Below are 11,284 nucleotides of genomic sequence, written 5' to 3'. Positions count from 1 at the left end.
CGACGGACACCTGTCACTATACATTTGTCCAAGCCCAGAGGATGCACAACGCCCACCAGGTGACCCTGAAGTAAACTCTGTACTTCCACTGATGAGCAGGTGTCCGTCTGGGCTTGAAGGTTGTAACTAGTGTGTCACATGACACACCAACGTGGGGACCGTCTACACCCTGTGCTCTTTCTGTAAATCTAAGAGAGTATTAATGAAACAACAGCTAAAGTACTGGAGTGGCAAGAGTAGATGGCAGGACCCGGCCAGAGCAGAGCCTTAAGGCGGCTGAGGCAGCCAGACAGGGGTGGAATTTGGACTTGGAGTCTGTGCATGGAGCATGCCTTCACCTGCAAGAAACTGTGTAACTGATGAATTAGAAAAAGTGGGACAGGGGCGCCTGGGTGGCTGAGTCGTTAAGCGTCTGCCTTCGGCTCAGGTTATGGTCCCAGGGTCCTGGGATCGAGCCCCGCATCGGGCTCCCTGCTCAGCAGGAAGCCTGCTTCTCCCTCTCTCACTCCCCCTGCTTGTGTTCCCTCTCTCGCTGTGTCTCTGTCAAGTAAATAAAATCTAAAGTGGGACAGCGAGAACAGCTGAAAGGAATAAAAGGAAACACAAAGATGTGAAAATAAGTCCCAAACTGCCAGTTGAGATGTGTGCACCTGCTAGTTAAGAGCTCACGTCGGTTCCCATCGGGTCTGCTGCGATACAGGCCCAGTACCCGGGAAAACAACATGCAAGCCTGGCCTGACCAACAGCCCCCTCGGGGCCGAGTCCGCGTCTCGCAGCAGCCCTGCCTCTGCCCTGCACGCTGCGCCCCGGGAGAAGCACCGTGAGCAGAACCGGGCGGACCACTGCCACCAACGGACATCACACACCGGCAGCCATGCATTGTGCACACCCACACCGGCATGTCATCCCCAGGGACGGATCGCATGCACAGTGTGACCAAGCGGAGTTTCTCCTGGGAGGGGAGCCTTGTCGCACCACGTCAGCGACTTATGGGCGCAGAAAGTGATCTTCTCACAGCGGGTGCGGAAATCCACTCGTGACTGAAAGTACCTGAAGTAAACTAGAAACAGACGCCGCACGACGCACCCTCCACCGGCCTCCCCTAGGCTGTGGGAGTTGAGAACACGGCAGGAGCCGTGGGGACAGGGCCCGGACCGCCGGCGGCGACACAGCAAGCCCCACTAGCTGAGCGCTGCTGCCGCTGCCCCAGGAACTGCCGCGGGGTGAGCAGCCAGGTGACGATGGGCACTGATCAGCCCAGAGGCCATCACACCTGACGACTGCGGGGACATTTGTGCCGTTTGCACACTCAGGAAGCACAGAGGAAGATGTCTTATGTGAAAATTCCATTTACAGTATCAACAAAGACAAGGAGGCTGTGCGAACACACCCCAGTGTGGACGAAACCTCCTGCCCCAACCCGCGGGGATCAGTTTTGCTCGCGTCCCGCTGGATCCTGCGCACCACTGCCCACCGTCAGGCCCTCAGCCACCGCGACGGCCCGCACGACAAAGGCAGACACCCACCCGCACAGCCAGTGAGGAGGCGAAGCAAGTGGGGCTCCCGGGCTGGAGGGAGAGGAGATGGTGCCGTTCAAGGTCACGCCCGCCTGCTCACGGGCCTCCCCTCACACACGCGCCCATAGCAGGTTTACTTGTAACGGCGAGAACCTGGAAAACCCCGGAGCGGCCACTGACAGAACAGGCTGTTTGTACGTGGGACACGGGAACCGAGGGGGCGCGGCCCGACAACCCCCAACACCTCGGCCAAGCGGAGCGGGCACAGTGCGCCCCACAACGCTCCCGGTCCGTGCACTTCGCTAACTGTCCCCCCACAAATACAGCAGCTACGACAGAGGACAAAGTCCCAGCAACTAGTGAATCACTGAACACTACATCAGAAACTAATGATGTACTATATGCTGGCTAAGTGACTTTAAATTAAAAAAAAAAAAAGGAATTTAAAGTCCCAACAGTGTTTTTCTTGGAGGTCAGCAAGTAGATGCCCCAGTTTAGGGAAAGGAGAGGCTGGAGACTGTCAAGGCCCCAGAGGAAGTCAGTGGTGGAGCCTCCGCTCACTGGGGAGCGGGCCTGTTCTACGGGGATGGAGGCTGGGGGGCTTGTGGTGCAGGAATGGGGCAGAGTGGCGGGCTGGGGCACCCCGGGGCTAAGGGCTCAGCACAGTTGTCCACTTGGAAATAAAACCCCGCCAGCCTCTTCCTCGGAGACTGCCTTACGACGGCTGGACAGCTAACCTATGAGAGGGGTTACCGTAACCATGAGAGGAAACTCCTAGAACCCACCGCAGAGGACTTCCCAGGCGCATCCTCTAGACACGAGGGAGGAGCAGGTCCTGGGCCATCTGCCTCGTCCCCCCAGCAGAGAGACTGATCTCGGGGACACAGTTACGGGGGTGACTCTCAGGTGTGGGCTCACCTGGAACAGGATCTGTAAGGCCCCATGGAGGATGCACATCCGCCGTCCAAGGAAGATGAAGAAGGGCACCACGAGCTCCAAGAAGTGGTTGCTGAGCGTCTCAAAGCGGTGGACCCACCATGGGGACTGGTGCAGGAAGTAGGCCACAGGGTTGGGCACTGGCTGCGTCTGGGGAACAGAAGGAGGTCCGTGAGCTGAGCCTGGAGCTCCACCCCACAGGGGACCTCTGCCACCCTGGCCCTGCCCACCCTGTGCCCACTGGCTGTCCCAGGAGAGCATCCTGGCCGGGAAAGGCTCAGGGGACGCCAGTCCCGTGGACCCTTCTCCGGCAGCTCAAATGCCTGTGGCCAAGATGCCAGACTGGCGTTGGTGGGGGGAGGATGATGGAACCGAGCATCTCAGCCTTCTTGGGGTGTGCCTTCTCCCTGCCTGATCTCCTGTAATTCTGATGCTGACCTCTCGGGATATCCCGAGGGTCCTAGGGACCCAGGGGCAAAGGGATGGGCACTAAGGGAACCCAGGTTTCAGGCCAGTGCTCACATGCAGTCACATGCGGAGATTTCCGCTCGGAGGCTGGTGGAAGCTGGGGGTTCCGGCCTTGTGTGTGTTCCTGAGAACAGCCTGCAAGCATGTGTGAGGGGGGTGGGGGCGGCTCATCCCGGGGGCCTGCGTGTTGACTCAGCCGTGGTGTTGGCCGCCCTAGGGCCCAGCTGACGGGCCCTGTGCCTCTGACCGCAGCGGCCCAGTCTTCCCCCAGACCCCTGGCAGCAGCCGAGGCTGGGAGCCGGCCACGCAGAAGGCTGGGGGGGGGGGTGCACTCCTAGCCAGAGGGGACGCCCGGGTGAGGACGTGCAGCCATCAGTGAAGGGCAGGGGTGCTCCACAGATAAGAATGGCACCCAGAGCGCTCCGATTCCGGGAACGGTGTGCGGCCCAGCACATCCGCCACCCCACCCCCACTCGCACCAAGGTCAGGGACCCTGGGCGTTCGAAAGCAGGTGTGGGGGGACCCCAGCCCAGGTGAGTGGCCTTGCTCCTTTTCTCGCCGCCACGGGGTCTGAAGCCTCGTGCGCCGCCATTCTCCCTCCTGGGGACTTGAGCTCTCCACGCACACATCATCCGAGGGGAACGCCGGGGCCGAAGGAACAAATGGGCAATAGTTGTTGGGTTGGCCTGGCTCCAGCTTTGAAACTCAAACACACTTCTGATACGAAACGACCTTTACTTGTCACAGATGGTTTAGCTCCTGCCGCTGCCCCTGGAGTCCTGCGCCCACCCCACCTCCCCGCCCCCCAGTCTCTCCTGCCCCCGGACACAAGGAGGTGCCTGTGCTGCTGGCCCAGGTGCGCCGGCCCCGTGGTGCCCTGAAGAGCACGGAGCCTCCTGCCTGGACGCGCAGGGTGGCGGGGTCGGGGAGAGGCGGCAAGAGGAAGTCCTGCAAACGGCAGCCCTTGGCGGACTTACGCCCCTCCCCCCACTCACACTCAGGGCTGGACGTGGCTCCAGGTAGGACAGCCGCGGGGGAAGGGCCAGCTACTGTCCCATCCGGTTCGAGTTTTCTTGCTAACTTTCCATTTGGACACCATTTCTGACTCAAGAGGAAAGTTAGAACAGGAAAGAAAATCCCTGAATGCCACGCTCCATGCCCGTGCTCCTTGGTCTTCCCACCACAGAGCAGAGAGAAGCGAGCTGCTAGGTCCCTCAGCACTTGAGTGTGAAGGGCCAGCGCGCTCGTGGCACAGTGATCACAAGCAGGGACGTGGGCTGTTGTGCCCCACGGGCCTGACCGGGTGTGTTCAACGAAGGGTGACCCCAGGCCATGTTGCCCGCAGCCCCCACGCCTCGCCAGCCTCCCATCTGAGCTTTAGGAAACGGACAAGCGCATTTGCACAATGTTCCTCAGGGTGGGTCTGGGGAGGCCTGCAGGGGTGACGGGCACGTCCCGGGGGGCCCGGGGTGGCCGTGTGCCTTGGTGTGCTGGCGTCCACCTGGACTTCTTGGTTGAGGGGTGTCGGCCAGGCCCTGCCCTGCCCCGCCCCTTGAGGCTGACAGGACCGGCCTCTTGCGTTCCAGCAGCCTGGGATGGTTCTTGCCAGAATCCATGGCTCCCTTGGCCTCTGAATGGTGACTTCTGGGTCCACTGTTCCTTCTGCATTTATTAGCTGGCTTTCTACCACAAGGTCGTGTCCCTCCAGCCTGTTCATCAGCCCTGGTGTGGGCACGTGGGCTCTAATTCTTCACGGCCACTCATTCTGATGTGTCCACAGCACTTTCAGAGACTCTCCCTGCTTTCTGGCCCTCAAGATGTTCGGGGGTCATCTGAAACCCTTGCCGCTGCCGCCCCTCGGTGCGCCGCTTTCCCCGGGGAGCCCTGGTCCCTCTGAGGGGAGGCTGGGAGTAGGAACCCAGCCTGGGCGTGAGGGCCGCTCTCTCTGGGCCCCTCCGTGGGCAGAACTAGAAAATAGGTGAGTGACTGTGTCTCCGCTGTCCCGCACCCACGCCATCTCGCTTACAGGGCTATGTGTCTCCCTGTGTTCTGAGTGGATTTCTGCAGATGGGGGGGGGGGTCTCCCCATCTTTGCCCCAGGGGCTCTTGGCCACTGACACCTGTTCCCACCTGTGAGTGTGAAGGGCGCCCCTGCCACGTGGCGTCTGGGCCATTTGCTCTCTCCTGAGGTTTCTGCCACACCGAGTCCCCCAGCCGTGCAAACCCGGGACCGACGTGTGGCCGAGACACTCGGTGGATGGGACACGTGGTGGCCGCTGCTGACGGAGGAGTGCAGCGCATGTCCCATGATGCGGACTTCCCGTTCACTGTCCCACGGGGTCCCCGAGACAGGCAGCCCCGTGTCCTTTGCCCTCCAGCGCAGATGGTCCACGACTGGCCGAGAAGCACAAAGGTCTTGGTGTCAGCTCTGCAGAGAGGTGTCTTGGGCTGGGTCCCTTCTGAAAAGCCACTTGGTGCAGCTCTGTCGGGGCCGCTCAGTGACAGGATGCAGACATGAGGAGAACGAGCAAGCACGCGGGGAGAGGACGTGCTTCCCTTTGGCCTTCGGAGCAGTCACTCCTTCAGAAGTCACTGCACTAGTGGGTCACATCTGCTTCTTGGGAGCTGTGCAGTCCTCCTGCATCCGGTGAGGACTGCTCAAGGACGGGCAGGCCCGGCTACTGGTAGGACACGTCTATGAAGAAAAATAAACAGAGCTCGCCGTGCTTGCTTGGAGCCTGGGGAGGGAAGCCAAACTCTTCACTGACTCAGGGAGAAGCTGCCTCCTGCATCCATTCCTTCCCGTGGAGGGGTGCTAAGGCCGAGGTGCAGGCAACGGCAGTGAGCGCGCGCTCGGCTTAGCCTCAGGGCTTTCCAGCAGAAATAACCCGTCCGTCCGGGTCCGGGAGAAGCTGAGCCATCCCCGCGGCCTGGCAGAGGCCCAGCCTGCAGGCTCTCCAGCCACCAGCCCCACCTTTGGGCAGCGATGCTCCATCCACCCGGGGCCGGCTCACCGTGTCCTCTGCAGGCTGGCACCTGGGATGAGGGGTGGGGAGGACACCGGGCTTGCAGGGCATCTGACGCCACCCCCAGGTCACGCCTGCGGCAGCGGGAACCCAGACAGAAGACCGCTGAGGTTGTGTATGAGGGTTTTGAGGAGAAGGCTATGGCCCAAATTGGTAATCTCCGTGGGGCAGCTGCTGCGAATTCTTGTTGGCTCACGCCTGTGAAGCGCTAAGACCTGCTCAGCAGAAGCCCCCACCCGACAGCGCCAGGAAGCCCGCGCAGCCTGGGGGCAGCCGGACGGCCGGGTGGTTGGCAGGTGTGAGCCCAGAGTGGCCCGTGCCCTCCACACACGCAGGCGCCGTGGAATTCCTCCAAAGTACGGCTCTACTTTCCCAGGGCCCGCACCGCCCGCGGAGGGACTGGGCTCCTCCTGTGGGTTTATGACCTGCTGGGCGCGGGGGTGGGGGGGGGAGCAGCTCTACCTGTGCCGTCTGCACGGGCGGGGAGGGTCCCGAGGCCTCCCTTCTCCTGCAAGCCCGGGACAGAGTTTTATTTTTGTTTGCACTGAAGCTGGAAAAAAACTGTGTGTCATAAAATCTGGCCGTAAACCCTGGAAACGGCGTCTGGAACATCGCACCCCATAAAGCAGGGGACGGAGAGCCCAGTGCTGCCTCTGGCAGGAAGCTCGGCCACACTCACCCTTGCGGTCACAGCTCGTTGGAGAATTGTGGCCAAGTGTCCAGAGGGCCGCTCAGTTTGGTTGCCGGCAGCTGGCCAGCCCTGACCCCTGAACATTCTACAGCTGGTTCCCTTAAGAAGAGACACTTTTAAAGAAGAAAAACATGAGGAAAACATGAAGGGTGAGGAAAACATGAAGGGTGATAAAAACAGTTCCAGGATTTGGGGAAAGCAACGTTCCTTCATGTTGGCTCCAGCGCCGTCCCTTCCAGGCCCTCAGTGCTAAGTCTGAGAGAGACAGAATGGCTTTTTCAGCCATTTTCCCATTTTAGGGACTGTAAACTATGTGTTTGAGGTTTTAATGAGAAAGGGAACACACATAATTCTTGTCTGAAAAACAAGTTTCTGCAAACCCTCAAGCTGCCCACATTGCGTTTCAGCAGGAGACTCTGTGAAGTCGCACCCCCTCCATCAGCCCAGGACCCCTGCCCCTCGCGGAGCCAGGGGCTGAGGTGTCCACACAAAGGCCACTGGGAAGTCTGAGTTCCCGTCTGTCTTCGGGGTGGGGGTGCTCCCCTGTACACCGGAGGCGTCTGCCTGCTGGCAGTTCCCTGACGGCAGGAGAGGGCAGATCACTTGCACCTGTCTGGTGAGGGTCTTAGGATAAAACCCGAAGACTGACGGTGTTCACGCACGGCTGTTGGCTGGCTTCCCATGGGCACCGGGTAGGGTAGGGCCCCAGATGTCGGGGTCGAGGGCTCCGTCCTGAGTGAGGCCACGGCGGGCCCAGCGGTGGCCACACGGGTGCTCATCTAGGGAGCTGGGGCCACCCGAAGGCCACCTCCCCTTCCCACCCAGATGACAGGCGATGGAGAAGGAAGAGCGAGCTGTAAAGGTGGTGGCGCACAGGACGGGGACAGGACTGGACGCTGGGGTGGGCTGTGGTGGTGCCTCCCCAAGAGCTGCGCCCCAGCACTCCCCCTCGGGGGTGCACTTCCCGCCTGACCGTGGGGAGAGGCTGCATCCCAGCAAGAGGGCAGCGCAGCCACATCTTTCAAGGATGGACGTAAATCTGCCAACCTAAGACTCTGTCCCTGTCAAGATTCTCCCAAGCAAGGGGGAGAGAGGCCTTTAGACCAAAACCCTGCTGGCAGCAAACCTGCACACGAGCAAGGTGAGGGACGTCTGGTCGGCAGAGAGAAAACACATGGAGGCCAGGTCTGCGCGGAGGGAAGAGCCCTGGAAATGGTGAGTATGAGGGTGAACGCAGGAGGCTGTCTGCCAAGTTTCAAAGGATAATTTGAACAAAAATAGTAACAAGGTGGTACGTAATCGTGTGACCACAGCCGCAGGAAGACCAGGAGGGAAAGTGAGAGTGTCATTGTCATGGTCCCATTCAGTCCCGTACGACTTACAGGATAAGCACAGTCCTCACTTGGAGGAAAGCTGTGACGTGTGCAAGAGTCTTTGTGAACCCTAACACTACCACGAAAACAAAACAGAGCTAATAAGCCAAGAGAAGTAAAGAGAAGGAGCTGTAGAAGACGTCTAAGTAATTCAAAAGAAGCAGAAAAAGATAAAAAAAGATCTAAACAAATGGGAGAAAGAGCAAACGAACAGCAGGATGGTGGTCTGAAACCATGTCAAAGTGCTCACTTGGTGCAGACGGTCAAAACACGCCATTGAAAGGCAGATTTTAGGGGCGCCTGGGTGGCTCAGTCCGTTAAGTGTCTGCCTTCAGCTCAGGTCATGATCCCAGGGTCCTGGGATGGAGCCCCGTGTCTGGCTCCCTGCTCAGCGGGGAGCCTGCTTCTCCCTCTGCCTGCCTGCCTACTTGTGCTCTCTCCCCCTCACACACTCTCTCTCACAAATAAATAAAATCTTTAAAAAAAAGGCAGAATTGGTCAGACTGGATAAAGCAACAAGACCCAAGTGCACACTGCGTGGGAGACACACACTTCAAAGGTGAGGGCGCATGGAGGGGAGCAGTCAGGCCCGGGAGGACGTGGCCGTGCCAACACGAGTGGCAGGCGAGCTGGAGCATCTGTGTGGGCGTCACACAAGCAGACCTCAGAAGGACCGTGACCAGGGATGAGAGGTCGTTTCTTAAGGCTGACGGAAAGAGGATCACGAGGAGGTCCCGGCACTCAGACACTTAACGCCCTCGTACCAGAAGTTCTAAACGCACTGAGCAGAACCGCAGACGACCATGGCTGGAGATCCACAAGTCCACAGTTCCTGCTGCACATTTCAGGCCCCTCTCAGCACTGGCTAGGACAAGGAGACAAAAACAGGGACGTGGGAGGCCTGAAGCCACTTATCAAGCACTTGACTTCACGAGCACTCACACAACACAGGACATTCCTTTTTTAGGCTCAAATGCAACATTCACTGAGGCCATATTCTGGGCCACGAAACAAGCCTGAATAGGTTATAACGTGTCATCTCCGACAATGACGGAATTAAATTAGAAATCAGTAACAGAAGGATACCTGCAAAGTTTTCACCTATTTGGGAACTCGGTCACACTGACTGACTAGCCTTCACGGAGTACACACTCCAGTATATGTGTCACTAATCTGACGACAGCCTCGGGGTTGTTACCAGTTTAAAGTCGGGGAAACAGTCGAGCCGTGAGGTAAGTTCCTTAGGAGCATATAAGCCAGAGTGGCCGCGAGGGGGCAGGCAGCACGGGTCTGTATGAACAGCAGGGAGTGACACGGCCCTGGGCTCAAGTCTCGGTGCTAGCAGCAGTGACCGTCGCTGACCCTGAGGCTGTGCCCCTGCCTCTCATGGACTTGGCCTTGGTCTGGTGGGGCTTGCCCTTCCCGGTGACCCTGGGGAATGGGCTGCACCAGAAGCGCCTGGCCAGACCGTGTTCCCCTCCTGGCCCCAGCGCTGACTCCTCCAGTCCCCAGTACATACAAAAAAACATTTTCCCATAAAATCACTAAAACCGCCAAGGGACAAAGCATATAAGCCCTGACTCCCAACCCGCTGGAGGTAACTCAGTCACGGCTTCTATCAAGTTAACATTTGTAGCTTTCATGGTAATGTCAACCTTGATTCAAATTACTTCCAGACTAACCGACCCTCATCAAGTTACGGTACAAAACAACTGGCAACCCATGTCCTGGGGCTGCAATTAAAGGTAGGACCCCCTGGCCTGAGACACACACAGAAGCCTCCTGAAAGCCTCCTGAGCTGGGGCTGGTCTGGGAAGGCAGGAGGAAGGTTCTGCTGTGCTGGGTGGGGGCACCGGCGCAGCACCTAAGGCCATGGGCATACCTGGAAAGGGTGTGCGGGCTGTGAAACACGGTGGTTAGTGCTCTGGCCCAGCACTGGCTGCCTGGAAGGGGCGGAAGGCTCCCGCCGGCACGGCCATTCTGGGCGGCAGGGCCCGTCCCTGGGGCTCAGCCCACCTCAGTCACCCCTGTGAGCACCCTGGCGTGGCTGCAGAGGTCGCGGGCATCCAGGAAGGAGAGCCTGGCCTGGGCCCTGGGGTCAGTGTGCTTAGAAGGACCACAGGTGGGGCAGGGCTGGCTGCAGCTCGTGACCATCCTCTTGTACGAGGTGGGTGTTCCAGAACCCTTGGTGGGGCCTCTGCAGCCCCCACTGGCAGGGCAGATCTGGCTGCTCTTCTTCTGGGGGTGTCGGGCACAGCCCCTGCCCAAGGCCAGCCCTGCCAGTCTGTCTGAAATAACCGGGCATGCCTGAGCCGGCTCTGCTTGCAGCCCTGATGAGAGGGACCATCTCATGCTTGGGACCAAAAGACTATTAAATTTCCCCAATTCTGCAGCAACAGGATTACATTCTCCCCCTCCCGGCCCCGCCCACCCCAAGCATGTGTAGAATGGATTCCTTGAGACCCTTGTAAGCTCTGCTTTACCTCTGGGGGAGGGAGGGGTGCGGCCAGGAAGGGGGAACCTGCCCCTGGCTGGGGGTTCCGTGTGCAGCACTGCAGTCCCCTCTGCAACCCACCTGTTCACGTTATTAAAACAAAACAAACCACCTGGGGAAACCTGGCAAGCTCCTTCCTGATGACAACCGACTTGGGCAAATCAAGTGGAGATAGACGGAACATTCCACAGCAAAGTGGCTCACGGCTGGTGCTGACGTCCCTACCGCTGAAAGCAAGTCCGTGTCCGCAGGCATTTTGACACCAGTGATCCCATCTATGGTGGGGACAACTCAAACATCAGGAAACCGGACACTGTATCCTCCAGCCTGTGAGGGGTACAGACAGGCAGACGCAGAAGCGGGTGCCGCGAGCCTCCCCCCAGTCACAGAGCGCCCGGCCCGGGGATGCTGCTGGGGAGCAACGGCGTCAGGGCCTGGCCTGTGTCCCGGACGGGGCCTAGCCAGGCCCGGGGACAACAGAGGGCTCCGGCCGCCTCTCCCGGTGACATGTGATGGGGCTAAGAGACCTGCGTGGACAGATGCCACATCTGTGCGGGATGGCCCGGGTGTTGGTTTGTCACAATACTTGTCTACTGGGAAGTTTTCTGTTGTGAGAAAGAAAATCACGACAGCAGAAAACTAGGTCTCAGCAGAGACATGCAGTCAAGCCCCAGGCTGCAGTAACCCTCAGCTGTGGCTAACCGGCGCCTGAACACGGCTGAAGACGTGGCCTCAGGCGGCCACCCGTGTCCTCCTCGATCTGCTGTCCCTTGTCGTGT

At 59.3% G+C, this 11,284-nt stretch overlaps 1 protein-coding gene across 8 annotated transcripts in view; it reads right to left on the bottom strand.

The window, feature by feature from the left end:
- Positions 1-11,284, bottom strand: part of LMF1 (lipase maturation factor 1) — a 49,296-nt gene that overhangs the window by 16,904 nt on the left and 21,108 nt on the right. For 6 of the 8 annotated variants that reach the window (XR_014145414.1, XM_081820383.1, XM_081820384.1 and 3 more), the window contains one exon: positions 2,436-2,603. The exons of 1 other annotated variant lie outside the window; for it this stretch is intronic. Coding sequence is in view for 6 of the 7 variants with exons in the window: in XM_081820383.1 (XP_081676509.1) it covers positions 2,436-2,603 (168 nt within the window). In the remaining variant the exon portion in view is untranslated. Of the gene's footprint in view, positions 1-2,435; positions 2,604-2,975; positions 3,220-11,284 lie in introns of those variants that run through there. One more of the 8 variants, XM_081820388.1, reaches the window with a different exon arrangement.

Source organism: Leptonychotes weddellii, chromosome 5, assembly GCF_054177405.1.
Source record: "Leptonychotes weddellii isolate Sample4059 chromosome 5, ASM5417740v2, whole genome shotgun sequence".
NCBI classification, from domain to species: domain Eukaryota; kingdom Metazoa; phylum Chordata; class Mammalia; order Carnivora; family Phocidae; genus Leptonychotes; species Leptonychotes weddellii.
The sequence above is the reverse complement of the archived record's forward strand: the minus strand, read 5'-3'. Positions and strand labels throughout refer to the sequence as shown.